This window comes from Enhydra lutris, unplaced genomic scaffold (assembly GCF_002288905.1).
Source record: "Enhydra lutris kenyoni isolate GAN:26980312 unplaced genomic scaffold, ASM228890v2 scaffoldscaffold60, whole genome shotgun sequence".
NCBI classification, from domain to species: domain Eukaryota; kingdom Metazoa; phylum Chordata; class Mammalia; order Carnivora; family Mustelidae; genus Enhydra; species Enhydra lutris.
In genome coordinates this window covers 287,361-310,090 of record NW_019154144.1, presented here as the reverse complement: position 1 = coordinate 310,090, position 22,730 = coordinate 287,361, and the positions used below count along the sequence as shown (strand labels likewise).

The following is a 22,730-nucleotide window of genomic DNA, read 5'->3' as shown; positions in this document are numbered from 1 at the left end:
AAGTTCTTCTAGATGCTTAGAAAAACACACCGTGGCCCACAAGTAAGCAACAGATTGTCTCCTCCTTTAAGATCTGTCCCAGAAGATGTGTTGATGGGGATGGAACTTGGGACTCCCCTGTCTGAGCGCCCAGCTACCCAAGTACTATGGAGCCTCTGCCCATGGGAGAGGTGTGGGAATGCTTTCAATTCTGCAGAGCAGGCTGGTTCCATTCTTTACAATATGTAGGGACTGTTACGGTGGTTTTCAAATTTGTGTGCACTTTAGAATCACCTGGGTATCTTTTTAAAACCCCAAGCTCAGGCCACACCCCAACTGATAATCAGTGATGGTGGGACAGAGACATTAGTATTTTGGAAGCTTCTCAGATGATTTCAAAAGTGCAGATAAGTTTGGGAACCACTGGATTAGTAGTTACAAGTTTTCATTTATTTACACACGCACGCACACATGCATGCACACTGAAACAGATGGAAAACCAGTTATCTTCCCAGGACGAGCACGATGGGGAAGATGTCTTTGTCTCAGCACCAGGGAGCAGACGCTAGTCATGGCCGTCCTTCAGCCAGACCTGTTTGCGTAGCCCGCGTTGGTCAGGGTGTCCTGAACCAAGAGCTGCTTCAAGGAAGAGGACCTGTGCGAATGTTTGAATAGTAAGCGAACTGGCTGGTTATTCAGATGTGAGTGAGCCTGTCACTTCAAGGAAAACAATTCACAGTTTTTACTGGCAATGATAAAACTTGAATTTTCAAGTGCAAGAAAATTAGACTTTTGGAAAACTGTGCACTTGACCAGTTCCCAACATTTAAAAGGCTTTTCTGATGAGATTAATGGTGGTAGTTACAAATGTATTCCTTTAATATTATATAATGAAATGTGTTAACATTAGGAGGATGACTCCCTGAACCAGCATTTTTGAGATGACCAATGCATGATGTTACAAAATCATGTATGAGGAGAAGATCTGGTCAAAGTGTAAGGTAGATGAAGGGATTTTTATTATAACAGAACATGAAGCGTCTACATTACTAAAAAGAATGTTAAGAAACTACCACTCATTAAGGTTATTTGCAAAGTTTTGATGAAGGATTAAAGAATACCATAAATTTTCGGGAAAGGCTATTGAAATACTTCTTCCTTTTCCAAATATACATTGGTGTGAAGTTGGATTTTCTTCATATACTTTAATCAAAACAACAGGTTGTAGAAGCTTACATGAAACCCCAGGTGTCTTTTATAAGTGGGGATGAGGAGGTTTACAAAAATATTAAAGAGTATCACTTTAACGCAGTATTTTTCCCCCAAAATACAGTTATTTTTATAAAAGTATATCATTCCCTTTAACATGTAATAGGCTTATTATTTTTAAATACATTAATAAATAAATCCTTTAAAACTGCTCACTTTAAATTTCAAATACAGTAAATACTGATAATCCACATAAAAAAGGTTCTTTGTCATTGTCAATAGTTTTAAGTGTGTAAAGGACCCTAAAACCAAAAAGCCAGAGGACTGCCATTACAGGACAATTGAGAAAAATAGCCATGTCAGCAGGAATTCTTACCTGTAGACTAATGGGAACTTGGAAATTTCAGATCCTGTTTTCCCAGGATCCTCCTAAGTTTGGAATGCTTTACTTGGCCTGCCATCTCTTACTCCATCTTCAATAGGCTTCTTCTTCCTTCATGGGAAGAGCTGCCAGTTGTCCCCTAAATAGCCATTCTTCCTTTCTTCTACAGTAAAAGAACCCCCGATATTCATCTGGTACATGACTTCCTGGGGGAAAAAGACTGAATTCCTGACCTTGTAGCTGAGCAGGGTAAAGACATGAAATGAAATTCTGACCAATGGGGTATATGTAGAAATGGTGTAGGCAACTTCTGGGCAGTGCCTTTAAGTGGGAGGAGGGGGCACCTTCCTTCTTTTCTTCCCTTCTGCTGACTGAACTGGGGAAGGAATGGCTGCTACCGTAATAGACCATGTGGAAAAGCATCACACCCTATGGCTGGGAGATGTAGAAAACTGGAAGAGACAACTTTGTGGAACTGCTGACCTTACTGGTATAAAGCCCAATGCGCATATCAGTACTCCCACAAATGGCAAGATGACCTGTGCCCGTGGTAACTCTCTCCAGGGGAAACAGAGCTGACACTGATCAACTAGTTTTTTCACTAGCAGAAAGTTCTATTAAGCCACTAAGTGGCAGAAAGATTGTCAGGATAAATGACTTCCACCGGAGAAATGCCTAGAAGCCACTGATCTCCTTGAACACTCCTAACGCAGCAAGAACCCTGACTGACATGTTCTTATTCCTGGTCAAGCCATGAATTCATGATTTAGCTCCCCACGGATTCTTTCACACACGGTACTGGATTGGACCAGTGGCTATGGTCAACCTGGTCACAGTCCTGCCTTACACTGAACACCTAAGCAGCCTGCCCCTAACCAACTTTGTACCAATTTAATTCACCAGAGTAGAGGCACCTTTAACTCTGTAAAGGACAGAGGGGGACTAGAAAGAAGGTAAGAGCAGATCCAACTAACACTGGCTGCTGCATGACGGGAATCATGTGAATATTTCCAAACATCCTATCTCACCAAATCTGTATGACTATCCTTCCACGAGGAGAGCATTTTATTGAATCTAAGATGATTACATATGTTACATACAGATTGACTCACACTGGATTATTTCATTTTCTATCACTTCATCCATAAATACATCAGAATGAACTTCTGAAAGATAATAGCTTTAAAAAATGAAGTAACATCAAAACCATTATCACACCTAAAAAATCCACATTAATTCCTAAATACCATCAAATACCCCAACTGTTTCCTAAATGTCTTTTTATAGTTACTTTGGATAAGGATCCAAATAAAGTATACATTTTATTTGATGTGCCTCAAATCTATTAATTCATAGGATACCCCTCCTTTTCTCTGCAATTTATTTGTTAAAGAAACTCGGTTGTTTGTCCTGTAGAGTTCCCCACATACAGGATTTTTGTGATTTCATCCCCCTGGTGTCAGTTACCGTGTTCCTCCACCCTCGGTACTTCCTGCAAACTAGTAGTTCTAACTGGAGATCTGATCAGATTTGGGTTCAATCCTTTGACAAGGGTATCTCATAAATGGTGGTGTGTTCTTCCCTGCTGCATCTTTTCGTGGCATGGAGATGGGTCAGTGAGTTCAGATGTGGTCAGCCTGACCTGTCCCAGAACTGTCCCCAGCAACTCCTCATCTGGTCGGGTTAGTGGCCAGTGACCTTTGCCTAGGCCCAGTGTATCCTTAGGGACTGCAAATGAGGACTTTCTTTTTATTTTAAAAGGGATAATTCATACAGAATGGAATTTATCCTTTTAAAGTAACAGGTGCGAAGAGTTTTGACAACTGTACAAAGTCGTGTAATCATCACATTAGTCAAGATGTGAACTGTCTTCTGTCACCCACAGAGTTCTGCAGTAAATCCCTTCCTTCTGTCCCCATTTCCTGGCAACCAAGGATCTGCTTTCTGTCCCTACAGTTCTGGGTTTTCTAGAACACCACGTAAGTAGAAATCTCACACTGTGTAAGGTTTTGTGTCTGGCTTCTTTCCCTTAGCAGGGTGTCCCCGTGTCTACTTCTATTCCTCTTTGTTAAGGAGTAGCACTGAATGTACGGTTAGAACCTCAATTTGTTTATCCAGTCATCAGTTAGTGACATCTGGGTTGTTTCCAGTTTTGAGCTGTCATGAATAAAAGTGCTATGCATGTTACTGTGCAGATTTTTGTGTGGGCTTGTTTTCAATTCCCTGGTAATTGGTTAGAAGAGCTCTCTATGTATAAGAAACAGCCAGCTATTTTTCAAAATGGCTGTACAATTTTCATTTCTGCCAACAATGTGTGAAGGTTCTAATTGTTTTATGTCCTCAGCCTTATTCGGTAGTCAGTCTTTTTAAATTTTAGATATTTTAGTGCCGGTACAGTGGTAACTAACTATGGTTTTAATTTGCATTTTGCTGGTAACCAATGTTTTGAGCATCTCGTCATATGCTGATTGGCCAATCCTACATCATTTTCAGTGAAGTGTTTCTTCAAATCTTTTGTCTATTTTTACATCAGATTGTTTTCTTATTGAGTGGCTAAGAATTCAAATGATGCTCTTATTCTGTAATCCTTGTCCATTTAATAGATGCACTTTTTTTTTTTTATTTTATTTATTTATTTATTTGTCAAAGAGAGAGAGTGAGCGCACAAGCAGCCAGAGTGGCAGGCAGAGGCGGAGGGAGAAGCAGGCTCCCTTCTGAGCAAGGAGCCCAATGCAGGACTCGATCCCAGGACCCTGGGATCATGACTTGAGCCAAAGGCAGCGGCTTAACTGACTAAGCTACCCAGGCATCCTGATGTACTTCTACAACAAAGTTTTTTTCAATAATTATTTGGTAACTCTGAGGTATAATTTGTACAGGGAACAGAATAAATGTTTTATTCTTCTTTTCTATTTGCCAATTTTATAAATAATGATTTGGTTCCATAGCATTCTCCAAAAGGGACCATTAAGCTTCTGTTGAGATTATCATTATGACTTCATAGATTTTAAGTTTTCATGATAACTTTATTCTTCTTGGCAATCAAATTATCCCATCTAGTGGGAGACCTTTCAGGTTGTTTCTTGAGTCTTTCTGACATCAGTTTCTGGCTCCTTTTAACACATTTTCTGCCTGTGTAGGAAGAGTTTGGCCTTACGCACAGAGAGGTCGGGCCTCTAGGAGGTAATCTCAATTCTCAGAGGTAATATCACATCTGACAGACCTGTCTTTGTTCCGGATAGATCTTAAGATGGGTCAGGCCCCACTTGATGGTCTTAGGGTAAGAGCTGACCATGCCTCCTCCCCACTGCCCCCCCCACAAAAAAACCCCAAGCATGTGATTTAGGGTGGGAGCTTTGGGTCATGTGGTCCATGTCAAACTGGAGATTGAGATCAACCATGTGAGCAATTAATCAATTATGCCTAAGTAATGGAATCCCAATAAAAAACTTTGAATACCAAGGCCTGGGTGAGCTTCCCTGATAAGCTGGGTGGGTAATGTATCCTGACTCCACGGGGAGGAGACGACAGAATTTCACGTTTAGAACCCTCGCAGACAATGCCCTTCATGCCTTTACTGGGGCTGATTTTAATCTGTGCTTTCCCTGTAATAAACTGTAACTGTCAGTATCATAGCTTTCTGTGAATTGTATGAATTTGTCAGTGACTTACGGAAGCAGAGGGTACTTTGGGGAATTTCCTGAATTTGCAGCTGGTGTAAGAAGCTAGAGGGGCGCCTGGGTGGCTCAGTGGGTTAAGCCTCTGCCTTTGGCTCAGGTCATGGTCTCAGAGTCCTGGGATCAAGCCCTGCATCAGGCTCTCTGCTCAGCGGGGAGCTTCCCCCTCTTTCTCTGCCTGCCTCTCTGCCTACTTGTGATCTCTATCTCTCTGTCAAATAAATAAATAAAATCTTAAAAAAAAAAAAAAGAAAAGAAAAAGCGAGGGCAGTCTGGGGACTGTGACCTCTAACTTGCTGTCTGGTGAACTCCAGGCACTGCCTCGGATCCGCAATCAGTTATTTTTCTAAGGTTCTTGGTCTTCTTTTAGTGAGAAGTGGTATTTATATATCGCAATCTGGATGCCAGGGGCACTCACTGCTACCAAGTGGGCGGTCATCATTTCTAGCACTTTTCCATGAACAGAGCTGGAAAAAGCTTTCCTTTTTCTTTCTTTCCTTCCTTCCTTTCTTTCTTCCTTTTTTTTTTTTTTTAAGAGAAACTAGCATGGTTTTGTACTGATATTTCCAATTCAAATTTAGGATTATAGGTTTTTACTTTGATTTTATATCTGTGTCTCTTTGACACTGGAGATCAGGGTATTTTTAGCAAATAAACATTTACTTTGTGTTATCCTGTTATATAATAATTTCAGAAAAACATCAGTATTGTTGACAATATGATGACTGAAAACAATTTAGGATTTCTTGTTAGTTCTTTTGGGTACAGAGTCCGATTTCAGCTCACACGAAGAAGTTCCTTTATGTGCGGCTAAGCCATCCACTAAATGGCTTTTTAGGTCTATTTGTTTTGTTTTGCTTGATTTTTAAGGATTTCCTTTTCCCTCTATTTATTTAAGTTTGTTTTATATTTTATGTAAACCATATGCACAGTTCTAAGAGTCAAGTCTACAGAACGAGGTATATTCTGAAGTTACATCTAACTCTAATCACCCACAATCCTCCACCGTAGTAGGTTCTACATTCTAGAACCTACTACGGTGGAGGATTCTGAAGTCAGCATATTTATTGAATGCCTGTGTTATGGCTAAAGTGAATCTTAAAAATGCTTAAGATTAAATTCTTAAGGTTAAATTCCTCCTTTGTTTCTAAACTTTTAAGTCTTAGAGCTCTGTTGTGTGTGTAGAAACTGTAAAGGCAAACTTTAGTTCTACACAACTGAACTTGAAATACTTGCAAGTCGAATTTTAAAAAGAAATTTCCATTGACTAAGGACCATAATTAAAACAGAGATCCTCAAATAATGGACACTGATATCTCTCTCACATGGTGCCTCTGGGCAGTTGGTGCCTCTGGGCAGTTGTCTCCTGGGGTTCTGTGAACAAAGGCTTGACAGCGCTGCTGTAAGGGCTGCTCTCCTGTCCACACTCCCTGCCCTCTCCTTCAGGGTCTCAGAGCCCCCCCCCCAGTGCTGACCCTCAGCAGGGCTCCCACTCTCCTGCTCACCTCTGGGTGATTTCCTCCAAAGTCACAGTTTTATATTCCCTCCATCTGCTAAAGACTTACATATCCACATCTCCAGCCAAGACTTTCTCTTTAATACTGTTTTAAGAAAGATTACTCAAGAACTTACCAACCCATAGGTCCCATAGTTTCTGCTCTCGTTTTCCCACGTTTTGCCTCTTTAAGCAGTTCTTCAATTGCTTTCCTGATGGGGAGAAAAAGAGATTTGAGAGGCAGTCACTCCACCAAATTCTGAAAAATCAGTTCTTTCCACATATATGACCTAGCAGAATGACCAGCTTTTGAAGCATAAAACTTCAAAATTGGGGAGAAATTTTTAAAAGTTAAAACACATGGTTGATAGTTTTGAAATATAAATAACATTAAAAAGAAACTTTTTATATGAAGGGGAAAACACTGAAAATCAGACAAAATGACAAAGCACATCCATATTTAAAATGTTCAAATGCATTATTATTCTAAGAAATAATAATGAACCCAACAAGAATAAGAATGTTTCTGGCCCTTAGTGAGAGAGAAGTGCATACTATTTGCTCTGTTAACGGGGACTGCAGCTGATATAACATTTCCGGAGGACAGTTTGGCAACACGATAAAGAGCCTTCAAAATACCACATACCTGCTGACCTAGAAATTCTACTTTATCTACTTTATAGTGTGCATTGGGTAATTTTTTTAAAAAAGATTTTATTTATTTATTTGACAGAGAGACAGTGAGGGGGGAACACAAACAGGGGGAGTGGGAGAGGAAGAAGCAGGCTCCCTGCTGAGCAGGGAGCCGGATGCGGGGCTCAATCCCAGGACCCTGGGATCATGACCTGAGCTGAAGGCAGATGTTTAATGAATGAGCCACCCAGAAGCCCCGGATGATTTTTTTTTTTAAGATTTTATTTACTTATTTGAGACAGATTGAGAGAGAGAGAGAGAGAAAGAGAGCTGACTCCCTGCTGAGCAGGAAGCCTGATGCAGGACTTCACCCCAAGACCCCGAGATCATGACCTGAGCCAAAGGCTGACACTCAACTGCTCAATCAACTGACCCACCCAAGAGCCCTGGATAATTTTTATTTCAAATTTATTTGTATTATACAGGAAAACATTTGGAGGGGTATTATCAAGATGGTAAGATTTTCTGTGTGATTTTAAAGGTTTTTTTTTTTTTTTCCTGAATGCTTTTCTACATTTTCTATTTTTTCCAGAGTTAATCTGTGCTATTTGTGCCATTTTAAGAAAGATACTGGAAGAAAAAAAAAAAAAAAACTCCAGGAAATGTACTTATCAACCCTATTCTGAGATTTTACCATGTCCAAGGTACCGTGCAAGGTGCTATGGGTAATAGAATAGGAAGATGACCATTCCTGACTTTACTATCACTTATGCTATATAAGTACTAAAGTTAAGAAAAGAGAGGTATGGGGTGTCTGGGTGGCTCAGTGGGTTAAAGCTTCTGCCTTTGGCTCAGATCATGATCCCAGAGTCCTGGGATCGAGTCCCACATTGGGCTCTCTGCTCAGCGGGGAGCCTGATTCCCCCTTTCTCCCTCTCTGCCTGCCTCTCTGCCTACTTGTGATCTCTGTCAAATAAATAAATAAAATCTTAAAAAAAAAAGAAAGAAAAGAGAGGTATGAAGTTAGAAACAAATATAGTCCAAAGACAGAATTATATATCCAATCACAAAATTTTGGAACTGGTAATTATGCATTGATTCTATATAAAAACATTTAATTATGCTATTATAGCACTACTACAGATACAATTTACATAATCCTCCAATGATGTGAACATTCTATGAATATTTCATAATGATTCTCATTTTATCGAAGCAGATAGCTTAAAAAAGCAAGTATTATTTAAAGACTTATAATAAAATATAGCAGTTCTCTGCATCACCCTTCTCTACTCACCAAAAAAATTCAATCTCAACCCTTAAGAAAAATCTGCTTCTCCTGGTATTTACCTCTAATTTCTATTAGTATGCTGTCAAACTATTTCACCACCCTCTTGATCTTCAACAAATCTATTTTTGTATAATTTACACATTTTTCAATAAACTCCCACTAACAGTGAGATCTTAAAAAAAAAAAAAAAGTCTTTTCAGCTGACTCAGCAGCTGGACTCTCTCTGCTCCATCCTGGAGGGCCCACCCGACCATGTCAGCAAAGAACCAAACACTGACCACCTTAGGCACTGTCTGACGCCCTGGTCATGTTCAGTCAGACCGTGTTTCACAGCCCAACTTCCTGGTATCAGGAATAGGTAAGTGCATCTGCTTACCACAGATCATCAGTCCAGGAGGAAGACCCGGACTGCCCCACGGTCCCTCAAGCTGGACTTAGAATCAAACTGACATGAGACAGATTAACAGGAGAAAATCAAATTTAATAGTGTGCATAAGGGGAATCCATAGAGACAAGACATTTCAAAGACAGTGAGGCAATATGAATGAGCTAAGGAGACAGGAAGGACCTGAGGATACAAAGGGGAGGAAGGCATTTAGCAAGAAGATAAGAGGAGAAGTTTGGAAAAACAAGGTTGCTCTATTATGCAGATCAGTTTTGTAGGTAAAGGGGAGTCTTGGTTACCAGCTCTCTGCCTGGTACAGGCTCTTCTTTCCAAAGTAAATTTAGGCAGTTGAGGGGAAGGCAGGGAGTTTTTTCCTGGCATCTGTGAGGTTTTGATGAACTCAAAATGATTTTTACACCAAGTGGCCCATGTTGGGGCAGCCTGCCCTTGGCCTCCCCACATTCTTTCTCCCATCTCTTTACAATAATAATAATAATAATGATAATAAAATATCCTCTTGATGTGATCTGAGGGCCTTGTCTCATCCAGTATTTCATGAAAAATGCATCCTATCTAGTTCCAAAGATCCTTTTTCACCCTCACAGATGTAAGTTAAAAAATCAAAGGGTAAAAATATTCCCAAAACACCTCCTCCCCCTTCCCATCAGTAAGTGTGGTAGTTTCTAAATAAAAGCATGGACCCATCATACTTAGATCCGCCCATACTTAGATCTCTTCTCCTGACGGCAGAAAGTGAAAAAATCTTAAGGGAAAAAGCTTTTTGGGCAGCTCCCCAATTATGAACAAACTGTGTGTCAGTCACAAATAAACTAGAATGCATTTTCCCATAAAATCCATGGTAAAATGTTTCCCTAGCTCTCTTGGACCAGCCCACAAAAGCCCATTTGTGTCATAAGACAGCTGAAATGCTGCACATCTGCAGAAAACAATATTCAGTTTAAGACCTGGCAGAGATCACAAGCCCATATTCTAGGCACCTTCAAGACTTTCATGTTGATTCCCTTTTTTTTTTTTTTTAATTTGACAGAGAGAGAGAGAGAGAGAGAGAGCACAAGCAGGGGGAGTGACAGGGGGAGAGAGAGAGAAGCAGGCTCCCTACAGGCTCTATCCCAGGACCCTGGGACCATGACCCCAGCAGAAGGCAAACGCCCAACCAGCCCAGGCGCCCCAGAAGTTGATGTTTATATAGTTTTGATTTCATGTAAAACCATCTCCAGCACTGTCATTAGCTTTCTCTGCCATGATTTCAGAGATCCGATTTAATAACCACAGTCAAATAGAAGAGAAGGTATAGGTATGAGAAAGGGTGACAAGGTAGAAGGAATTCACTTGTGACAGAAGAGAGGGGCACGCTCAGTCCTTAGCAAGCATGGGAGGTGGGACCCCACTGCCCCACCTGGAGTGTAACCAAATTTGGTATTTGTGATTGGTTTAACACCAAGTAACGTTGGCATGGAGCTTTACTGTTGGCAAAGTGCCATCCTATCTGAACAGGACAACATAGTTATGGCGACTAGTTTACAGTTGAGGATAGTGGTACCCTGCCCAACTTGCCTAAGGCAGCACTGCTAGTGATCCTGGAGGAGGAGTAGGGGAGAGGGGACCAGGGAGGGAGAGAGGGGACAGGGAGAGGGAGGGGGCAGGGGAAAGGAGAGAGGGTGGAGGAGGGAGAAAAATCTGCCAAACAAAATGCCCCTGCACATGTTTAAAGGCTACACGTCCTCTGATCTTTTCCACAAACATTTGCACAGCAAGCCCTGAGGAATCGTTTCCCCTTAATCATTAAAGGCAAAAAATAAAATAAAGGGGGGGAAGGGAGGCCTAACAGAGCTGCCGCTGCGTCTGCACTCACTTGGGAGAACCGGAGAGGCGGAGGAAGGAAGGACTCTGCACTATTTTGTCCTAAGAATGTTGAGCATTTGCTACCACTTCCCACCCCAAATTCTCCTGCCCGAGCTCTGTCTGCAGGGCTTTACTTGCAAACAGGAAAAGAAAGATTCCTAGCAATCGTGCACTCGCTCAGCAATAACAACACCATCTTCAAAATTCAGGGGAGAAGAACGGAAAGTCAGGGAATTCTTTGGGGAACTTACTATGGCCCCTATTATTTCTCCTGGAAATCTGGCTCATGATTCTTGGGTAAGGAAGGAGCAAAGACAGCTTCTACTGCACATTGGCGTAGAGGCTTAAATCCTTAAAGATTATGAAACATCAACCCCAGGAAACAAGGTAGTTATTTAACAAGAGGATGAAATGCAAGTGTCAGCTGCATTAAAATACAGGAAAAGCAAACAGCAGGAGAATACAGAAGGGCTAAGTATTCAGAGAACTTGTGCAAGTAAACAATTATTGAGACACGGTTCAGTTCTGGGTAATTTTTATACTTAGGTTCTTCAACATCCTAAAGGTTTCTTTGTAAAACAAATTTGTTATATTAGGATATACAGTTGGATGCAAACAAGAAGTCCAAGAAAGCCAGCTCATTAAGCAGACTGTTTTCTGGGCACAGGAATCAAACGCAGTAAGTTTTCCACGACCCACGTGTGCCTTGTCTCCGCCCAGTTTTCTGCCCTTGCGGGGCTTCCTCAGCCTGCCTGTTCATTCCATTAGCCAGCTGGTAGGTGCTTAAGGAATGTGAACGGATGATAATAGCAGCTGAAATAGAAGCCAAGTGGGAAGGCAAATCTGGTGCAAAATCATCTTAAAATCCAAAGTCGAGCCAATTAGTTTGAGTTATCTGGGTCTGTGTTTCTTTTTACTCACATAAATCAACCGAGAGTTAACGAACACCATCGGTCTACAGCAAGGGGAGCGAGAAAACCAAGGCAACTGAAATCAAACAACAGAGATTTGAGAGTTGGCAAATTAAATAATGGAGAACAGGAGAAAATGAGATCTTTAAAGGAAGAAAATTGGAAAAGCTAAACATCAAGTAGTTGTTCAAGAAAGACACAGAGGGGGAAAGAAGGACAGAGAGGGTCCGAAGCGGCTTCCGTGGGGTTAACATTGTGCTGTGTGATTGAGGAGCTGGGGACATAGGTGCGTTCACTCTGACAATTTATCAGGCTGTCCACTTAGGATTTGTGCCCTTTTCTGTAGGTATAATTATAATTCCAAAAAAGAAAAAAATTACTAAAAACAAGTTACCTTTGATCAACCAAGAGTACAGTATCTGTCACATGACGGATGGGAAAAGCATCTGAAATAAGTCATGTAAGACAAATGAGGGTCTCGTGTTCAAAAAGCGTAACCTGGTAACAAGCACACAGACTTGGAAAATGGGCAGAAACCAGCGCGGTGGCCTCAGCTGCTGCTGACCAGAAGGCCCCCGCCAGGCCCAGCGTATGGTCAGTGAGGAAGGCCAGCAGCTCATGCCTGAGCTGTCCACATATAGCAAGGCACTAGGCAAAATTTAAAAGCAGCTTTATTAATAGCAACCTCAGTGTCTTCCCATGGAGTGGTAAGTTTTGAAGAAAAAAAAAAATGGAATGATTTACTTGATCTTCAATAAGGATTTGATGTCAGACCACAGAACACTGATAAAAAAAAAAAAAAATACAGGGCCAGATGCCTCAGCTCCCTGCTGGACATCTGCCTTCAGCTCATAATCAGTCAGCACTAACTAGCTGCTGAGTGGACTGGCAGAAACCACACGACAAAGTGTGGGTTCTGTACTGTTCAGTAATAGGTGAAGAAATTCAGGCCATTCTTAATTTCAGAAAACATCTAATTGTTTGGGTTCACCTATCGGCTGTACAGAAAGGTAAGAACATTCAAATTGTGGAGAAGGTTTTTGAAGGTAAAACTCAATAGGAGCACTGAGATCATTTGGGAAATGAAAAGAATTATTTCTGGTAAAAGATGGAAGCCCAAGAAGTTAATTCTGTAGATTATGTTAAGTTTGGCTAACCTCCATCAAGCACATGCTCTGTGACGTGACATGCACAGTGAGTGATGGTGTTCCCTGTGGAGGCTTAGAGTGGGGGCTGTACATCAAATAAAGACTGGTATGGGTACATCAGAAATAAATACTGGATTACCTAGGGAATGTGGGGAGGGAGCCTCAATATTTACTTATAACATATTTAAGATTTATTTATAACATAACAGGGAGAGTTACAAGAAAAGTTCCTTCATTTGTCAAAACAACTTATGCTGATAAAACACCAGAGGTCAATAGGGGAGCACGAATCTGAATCCAGGATTAACGAAACTTGATGGTTTCACGCCAACATTTACCAGAAAATAAGAAGCAGTTTTTTAAGCAATGCTGGAAAAATCAAACACGTGGATTGCTGTTTACTTTGATGATCATAACCCTACAAGGTTGTTATAAGGATGAAATATTTGGATCGAAGTATTCTGATAAGTAGCACAAGACACAGGATAGGTGTTTTTTACTTGACCAGACTCCTAGAGGTCAGGAGACTGGTCTTTTTCACTCTAGTTTTCCCTATGTCTGGCCCATGGTTGGTCCTCAGTTAAGATTTGCAGGATGAACGGGTCCGGGTGAGGATTTAAAGCAAGGATTTAAGAGGAAAAGTGCTGTATGTGTAGCCAAGGAGGAGATGCTGGGGGAGATGGGAGAGACAAGACGAGGATGAGGAAGGCACAGCAGTGAGACCATGTGTCGCAGGGCAAAGAAATGCAATGAAAGGAGCCCATGGCCATGGGCAACTTGAGCCATCTCTGGCGGCAGCCAGACGTGAATAGGAGCTCACCAGCACCGCGGCCGGGGAAGCACGGAGCATCAGGCCGAGGTGGAAAAGCCTAGATGCGGACCTGAGAAGCCGAATCTGCTAAGAATGAGGCACAGCTGGAATCTTTCCCATCAGGATAGACAGCCTCTAGGGCTGCTTGAACATCTCAGCAAGCTTTCCTATTTGGAAAACACTTTTCCCTTTGTGGGCTACCACAGACAAATGACCTTTGTTTGGCTTCCAATATTCTTTTGCGTCATTATGTGAATGGGCAAAGCCCACTTCATTCATCTCTGTTCACGTTCTCTAAACTCCATTTCTTAGCGGAGATGCTAACTGCTCTGAAATAGAAGTACTCAGTGTTGGGAGTCTGAGCAAGTTAACGGAGACCGTGGTGGGGGCTTACTGGCCTGTCTCCCCAAGGCCTTGCCAGGCGAGATGTGGCCGGTGGGATTACCACATTCCTGGGCCTTCGCTTTGTGGGTCCAGAGCCCATGTTGGCTGGGATACCCGGCCCAATGGCAGCCCTGTAGCTGCCACCATGCACACGGTGGAGCTTTGCTCAGGCCCCACACTCTGTCCCAGCCGCTCTGCATGCCAGCCACTTCCTTGTCAGTGGGCTTGTCACCAGCCATCTGGATTACGTGGTACCTTCTCTGCAAGACTCTCCTGATCTCCTGTTTGCTCCATACCAGTAGATGTTACTACCACTCCTTTCTCTTAGGCCCACCAAGGGACCCTATTTCAAAATATTTACAGGTTATAAAACAAGCTAAAAGCTATTAAATAAATATATTCATTCCTCCTACCATTTTAAACATACCTTCATTACAATTAAAATAAAAAAAACATGTGGGGGTGCCTGGGTGGCTCAGTCGTTAAGCGTCTGCCTTCTGCTCAGGTCATGAGCCCAGGGCCCTGGGATTGAGCACTGCCTCCGGCTCCCTGCTCAGCGCGAAGCCTGCTTCTCCCTCTCCCACTCCCCCTGCTTGTGTTCCCTTTCTCGCTGTGTCTCTGTCAAATAAATAAATAATTGTGAAAAGCTATGTTTTTCTAAATGGTTGAAAGTCAGAAAAATACCAGAGATGATAGTATTAACTTATTGCACACACTGATAATTCTGTTTACGAGTTGGTAATATTTGGATAAATACAGAAAGACACTGAAAGATATACATTCATATATTATGTATTTATTCCATAAAATTTATTTTCTTGCCTTGATTTCAGTAAAATCACTATACAGTTAAAATCAAGATTTTTACATAAATTACTTTCTTAAAAGATTTATTTGAGAGAGAGAGAAAGTAAGAGAGAGGGAGAGAGAGCAAGCGAGCACGAGCTGGGAAGGGAGAGTCAGAGGGAGGGGGAGAAGCAGACTCCCCCGGGGGAGCGGGGATGTGGGATTGATCCTAGGATGCCGAGATCATGACCTAAGCTGCAGGCAGCCATTCACGCAACTGAGCCACTCAGATGCCCCCATAAATTATGTTCCAGGAACATAAATTGTGTCCTATTCTGTTCTAATAATCTAAAGTATTAAAAAACAGTATGTAACTGCATTTAGTGTGGGTAACATTTTAATACATTTGCCAAAAGGTTAATTACCTTAAACGTAAAAAATTGAAAACCCAAGTTTTGAATGTTTTAAAATTTCCCTGCAAAATACTAAAATGATTAATGAATCAATATTGAGCTTCTTGTACGCTCTATATAAACCTACATATTTGCATATACAAGTCATATGGTTTAACATTGCAAATGTCATTCAGCCTCCACGTAGAAGCCTTCCTAACACTGCACTAAATCACGGGAACCTGCAGAGCCGTGACAAGCAGGGAAACGGAAGCACAGCACTGCTGGGAAACATCTTCTTACGGTACAGTGTATTGCATCCATGCTGGGGACATTCAACAAGCTAATGTGTCTTTTCTCTTCTAACCCCTTCTGCAGCCCAGATATTTCCTGTACGCCAAAGTCGTATTTGCCTCAGAGTCAACAGTGGCGCAACCCACCAATTTCCATTCAAGCGTCCAGGTCAAAACGCGAGGTGTGTGCTTCCTGGGTTATGAATGGCACTGAGTGCCAGATACCTAGTGACAGAGCGACCTCTGTGTGTTTGTGATATATGGGGCTACCTTCCTGCCCAGGTTCAAGGAAATCTCCTTTGAATATTGATATAATAAGCACGTAATATGCACCTCTGGGGTTACGATGAAATGTAATAGTGGCAGCAGTAACTACATACCATCTCTTACACTCAATCCTCACAGAGTCTCTGTGTAACAGCTAGTTTACTGAGAAAGAGGCCAGGAGAAAGTAAGTAAAAGAGCCCCAAGAGCCAGTAAGTGATGGGCCTGGGAAATGAACTCTGGGGCCCAGGATCTTCGTTAACTAGCTAACTCTTACACTACGCTATTAGAAGGGATGCTCCCAACCCTCAAGGAGCTCGAGAGAGAGGCATTTAAGGGAAGGTTGTAATATTTTACTGTTATTGATTTGTATTCAGTTGACAAGAACTGTTGTAGTGAAGGTTAACACTCCAGACCTTCTACCTCGACTTTGACATTCTTAAATCTCCACAGCTTCCATTATAGGGTGACTTCCGAGTGTGGGTTACTATTCTAGGGAGATGACCAATTCAGTTAACAGTTAATATGTGGGCTGATTCTTACTAGTTTAGCTCTTAGAGGAAAGCCTTATCGCTCAGGTTAATAAGATGCTTCACCATAGGAATGGCCTCAAAATGAAATGACCTCGGGGTGCCTGGGTGGCTCAGTCATTGGGTGTCTGCCTTCGGCTCGGGTCATGGTCCCGGGGTTCTGGGATCGGGCCCCGTGTTGGGCTCCCTGCTCGGTGGGAGGCCTGCTTCTCCCTTTCCCACTTTCCCTTGCTTGTGTTCCCTCTCTCACTGTGTCTCTCTGTCAGATAAATAAATAAAATCTTAAAAAAAAAAGAAAAAAATGAAATGACCTCATTTTCAAAGTAGTTAAGTATCTTTTACATATACCTAGTCTTCTTCTTCTTGGTTTTTTTTTTCCCCCTATTCTTAAATCCTGATTAAGGAGCCACCTGCAGAAAATACAGGGATTCATTTCAGTTTATATCATAAGACCTAATTATATGTGCCATGGTAAATTTTATGTTATAGAGAAAAATGAGATCTCTTACTAAAAAAACTTTGTAGACGTGGGTGGGGTGGGGATAGTGGAGGATGAACTTAGAAAACAGTGAACTCTAACTAGAAAAGCCCATGAATTCTACCATTGCAGGAACAGCAGCATATCTTTTTGGTAGGGCAAATGTTAAGTTAAAAACTCTACGCACACTGAAATATTAGTAGGGAGAAATAAATTGAAAGAATCTAAGGTCAAAATTATTACTGAACTCTTTTAATCAATGATAGCATTTTGTTATCTCCTTAAGAGAATGGATGCTTTGAAGAACAAAACTGATGAAAAGAAAACTGCAAAAGAGAAAATGTTCTAGAAAGATGGCCATGGAAGGGAGCCAACATGAGAGCAAAGAAAAACTAACACGGCCACTGCATGACTTTGGTAAAGGAGAGGAAAACCTGGTGGAAAGCTACAAAAACCCAAACATAACATAAAATTCTAACTCTCACCAAATAGTCATTCAAAATGCAAAAAGAAAGCAAGCCACAACAGTTGTACAAAAGAGGAAATTACAGTATAAAGCCTCTGAAGTGTGCCTGCGCAGCTTTCTTCAGGGAGGGCTGAGGTTGGCACGCCATCCTTCGATAATACGCTGCATACCAGAGAAGCCACCCCCCCACAAACGTGGTCTATAAATCACTGTCTTAATCCAAAGGAGCTCCATTTCACACAAGTGATCTGCAGTTCTCTGCAGACTGGCCCAGACAATGCTTCCTCAGCAGAAAGTCCGGTCGGCCGCTGAAGCTATCTCCTGCAGTTATGCAGGCAGGGCTGCGGTAATCTGCTGGAAAATCAGCTGCCCCCTCCTTGTAGGTTCTCAGTGTCTGATTCAGCACGTGACCATGAACTATACTTAGCGCCAAGAGCCAAGGGATGGAAAAAAATGAAGACAGAAAGTTCCAGAATGTGTAGGATTTCCTAATCATTTCATGATAAAAAGTGTTTTCATTTTAAAACACACCTGAGAAACTGCACAGCAAGATAAAAAATTTACCTGTCATCCATGGAATTAAGCAATTTTTAGGAATTAAACGGAAAGAAAACCTATTGATACCTCTAGTTCTTAGAAATGCAGCAATGCACAATGAGTTGAGAGGAGGAGAAAGCCTGCACTTCATGAGCACGGACACTGGCTTAGTGTGTCTCTCGCCCTGGGGCCTCGCGCTGCAAGGCAGAGTCCAGCCTAAAGGGCCAAGATTCCATGAAGAACCTGTGGCAGAGCAAGGAGCCCAGAGCAGTGTGCTTCCCTCATGCCTGCACACTGCGGGCCCTGGGCCTCCTCTTGACCGCCGTGTTCCCTTATCTTTCACACTAGGTATCAAAGAGTACTTTGAGAGATATAGTAGTTTCCCCTTCAAAACTGGCACACAGAGTTTCTGGGAGGAAAAAAAGTACATATACACACCGACACTGATATTTTCTACATCAGTAACTAAGTACATGAATCTACCATGTAAAAATAAATTCTTGAAACCGATCAGTATGTTCTAGACTCTTCACAAACCCTCCAGTGTTTCAAATTTCAAGTTGTCTTTCAGGTGCTAATTTATAGAACACTGAGTTTAAGTAAAACAGGGCAAATTCTAATCCCATTTTCCAATTTAAAAAATTCTTGGTTATTGTACACCCAAGTGCATTGGGGAAAAAAATTCCATTATTTCTATAATGTAGCAGTTAATGGAATTAGCGGTAGGCACACAGATGAACCTAACTTTGGCAGTAGTGTCCCTCTGAGGAATATCTTTTAAGAAGTTCTAAGTACTCAGATGGCTCCCCAAACAAGCCAGCCCAAACCGCAGAACTATGCAAGTAAGGTTTTACACTTCCTCCTAAAGCCCCCGGAGTGGCTTCCCCTGTAGCTGGGAGAAGGTGCTGAGCTCCGCCACCTCCCACCCCCAAACACATCCCTACAGATGGTGAGATGATGGTGAGATAAGCAACCCTGGAGAGGGCACCGGAAAGGCTGTGGAGGTACCCAAAGGGGAGGAGCCCACCAGCACGGGAGGGCTAGGAGCTACAGGAGAAAGGCCCAAAGCAGAAAAAATGCCACTGCTGGCTCGCCCAAGCTTTAGGTCCGTATGGTGCCATACAGACAAGAGATCAACAGCCTCAGGAAAGGCTCCGTTCAGAGTGATACCAGCTAGCGACAACACCCTCAAGACCCAGCCAACTATTGGAGGAGCGTTTCATTATTCAGACCTACAAAGTACTTGCTTGTGATGACCTTAACCAAGACAGGAACTAGGAAAGCATGTTCTGGAACAGATGTTTCACTACGCGTTTTACAAATCAGTGTTGTAAACGTGGTCCTGTCCCATTATTACTGCTATGCTTTTAAGGAGCTGCACCTACTAGAGTCCGTGTGTGTATTCCTGGCATGCAAGCCATCCTGGGGGATGGAGCAGCGGCTGACGGCTCACTGGCTGGAGTCATGCTAGTGAAGTTTAGGACTGAGCTATACACCGAATGGGTATCCCATTGAGGCTGCAGGGGAAAATTCTGAGAGAGAGACAGATCTCTCTGATTATCCAAACAGCATACTTTGGCCCAATCCCAATGTCTTGATGTACTCTCATGCTTACAGAAAAGGGCACTGTGTTTTCAATACAAAGGCTCAGAACCTAATTCCGCATCTCACTTGAAGTATCAAAGCCCCAAATTCACAATTCTCCCTTAGCATTCACTTGAGAGAAGTGGGGCCATGTACTAAAATTCCGTATTAGTTCCAGAGAGGCCTCAAATTCAGATAATTACAGGTTTTGTTTACTATAATGCGGAAGGAAAGAAACCAAAATGAAAAACTAAATAGTTATGTTTTTCTTTTTTGGGGGGAAAATTTACCTCAAAATTATCAGTATTTCTCTCCCCCGCCTCCCCAACCGAAGATGGCACTTCATCATCCTGGTAGGAGCTAGAAGGGGACAGACTCTACTTAGGATGTTTTCGCCCAGGATCATTGCCTTTAGAGACCAACACTGCAAAGAGCAGCACTAACCCCAGCCCAGTGCTACAGCATGTCTGGAGTCGTGTTCTGAAACACACGCAGGGAGCGAACCCCGCCCAGCAAAGCCTTATGGGAAACTTAGTCCTGCCGGGATTCAGGAGTGGTACAACTGGAACTCACTGTGTCTGGCAAATATTTCTTAAAGTAATTTACTATGATTGCTTAATCACATAAAAACGAAAACCTACACAAAATTACCTAAATTATTAACTTCAAAGCATGAGAGATCAAAACCTTTTAATATGCAAACCCCTGTTTTATGCTGGAAAACGGAGTGGAACAGAGGGCGCCAGCTCCACCAGCCAACTGGGTGTTCTAGGGCACGTTATGACCCTTCTGAGTGTGTTTCCTTCCGTCAAATGAGATTAAGGCCTGGCTCGCTCATGCATTGTGAGGAATGAAAAAGATGAGCGGTATAAAGGGCTTTCTTTGTACTGATGTTTCTTGGGAGGGACCATGTAGTTCGCTTCAGGATCTGAATTTGGCAAAACAAAACATTTTTTTTTTTTTAAAGATTTTATTTATTTATTTGACAGACAGAGATCACAAGTAGGCAGAGGCAGGCAGAGAGAGAGGAAGGAAAGCAGGCTCCCTGCTGAGCAGAGAGCCCGATGCGGGGCTCGATCCCAGGACCCCAGGATCATGACCTGAGCTGAAGGCAGAGGCTTTAACCCACTGAGCCACCCAGGTGCCCCACAAAACATTTTTTTAATCTCAGTATCTTTTTTCATTTTTATTCCGTAAAGAAAAGCTTCCAGAATATTCATTTTTATCCCTTGGATTATTCTGTTTTGATGAAAAGTGGAAGGATTACATTGGTCCAGATAACATAAAGGAAATTCCATCTTCCTATGTATAGCCAGAGGAAATTTCCTGTATACCATGTACTTGATATCAAAATAATCAGCCTGTTCGACAGAGCTAACCAAGCCCTCTGGTGAAACTGGGAGAGATTTTAAAGGGCTAACAGGAGACAGCAAAGAACCAGTTGGAAGAGAACTACCTCAAACAGCAAGGACCTGTGAAACCCATAATCAGAAACAAATTATATAAAAGCCCCCTATCCTATGTATAAAAAGAAGGCCAGCGGTCGGGTTCTTGAGCTTTGCAAACAGTTCATTGCTTTCATTCTTGAACTAGGTCTTCTCCAGGCAACAGGGGCAGGTGGGTAACTTCCCAGTGAGTGTGTACACCACAAAAACAACATTCTGGATAGCTCAGGCTTTACAGTGGGTTTCTTACCAGAAGGACCCAGACTGAATGGAATTTCCAGGTAACTGTTCTATCTTTATACCTTCCCTACTCCATCTGTTGATGCTTTCAGAGAGGAAATATGCAGTTCTTCCTTTCTAGATCTGAATCAAGGACATGTTCAAGTCTTCCTAAGAAAATGGCAAAGCAGCTACCACAGAGTGGAAAAAAGGATGTGTCCTAGTCCTGACACTTACTAGCTCAGTGATCCTGTGAGCTTGGTTACATATCTGTAAAATAAAGATATGTCCATTGTGCTTTCGGAGTTCTTATGGGGATCAAATAAAACCACACACGTAATTACTTTGTAACTATAAAGCACTAAACAAATGTAAGGTATTATTTTAAGAAATTAAAAAAAAATGGTTATATAGTATTGATAATTGTGTGTTAACTAAAACACACATATATTATCTAAGAGTATCTATCATGTGCATAATGATTAATAGCCTAATACTTTATCTCAGTGACCCTCAGAAGAACCCTTGAAGTTACTGTTCCCTTTTTGTTAGGCAACTAGGGCTGACTGTCCAAGGACACTGTTAAAGGATACACCTGATTCTCCTCCAGACCTTTCTGACTCTACATCCGCAGTCCTTTCAGTTAACACACACCCTTAATTCACTTGATCTGTGAAGATGTTTTCTACATTTTCAGGATGGTGAAGTGCTGCTTTGGTAAAACATGGATTAAACAGTTAAAATGATAATGCCAATGAAATGTAACAATATGGAAAATGATATTTTCACAAACCAAGTATTAGTCAATCGTATCTGATTTCCCAACCAGATACTCTCTAACTCATTGATTTTTTCCCATGGTTAAGATATATGAAGAGCTGGGTGCCTGGGTGGCTCAGTGGATTAGAGCCTTTGCCTTTGGCTCAGGTCATGATCCCAGGGTCCTGGGATCGAGCCCCACATCAGCTCTCTGCTTACCAGGGAGCCTGCTTCCTCCTCTCTGCCTGCCTCTCTGCCTACTTGTGATCTCTCTGTGTCAAATAAATAAATAAATAAATAAATAAAATCTTAAAAAAAAAAAAAAGATATATGAAGAGCAGCCTCATTTCCATCAGGTTTTCACCTGAACTTGGAAATAAACACGAATTACTGGTCCACAGTTTTTCTCTGAAATGGAACTCTTTGTAGCATATGCTGATGAAGCTTTGTTATTTTCAAATGTACCCAAGGGAGGTAACATAGGCATCATCACAGACATGAGCAGCTGGGCCTCAGGAACCGGGCTGTCTTAGGTCATACCCACATACTAGCCGCATACCCTTAGCCTGGTTACTTCTCCGGGCCTCAGTTTCCTTCCCTGTAAATGGGAAAAACACTACCTTGAAGGAAGAGTAAACTGGTTTTCCCACGTGGCTAGGCCAATCAATCATCTTACTTTACAGTCACGGTTACGTGTCTGCTTGGCTGTCTGCTTTTGGCTAGGGATAAGCCCAGTTGGCTTCCACCTGTCCTGGCTTGTTCTGAAGCACATTGCTCTCAGATGGGGACCAATTTATTAGAACAAGAAA

The 22,730-nt window shown here is 42.0% G+C and overlaps 1 protein-coding gene across 1 annotated transcript in view; it reads right to left on the bottom strand.

Annotated features, from left to right (window-relative positions):
• LOC111158550 overlaps window positions 1–22,730 on the bottom strand; it is a 43,723-nt gene that overhangs the window by 7,876 nt on the left and 13,117 nt on the right. Inside the window, exon 2 of the mRNA XM_022520647.1 lies at window positions 6,880–6,954. Coding sequence (XP_022376355.1) covers window positions 6,880–6,954 — 75 coding nt within the window. The remainder of the gene's footprint in view (window positions 1–6,879; window positions 6,955–22,730) is intronic.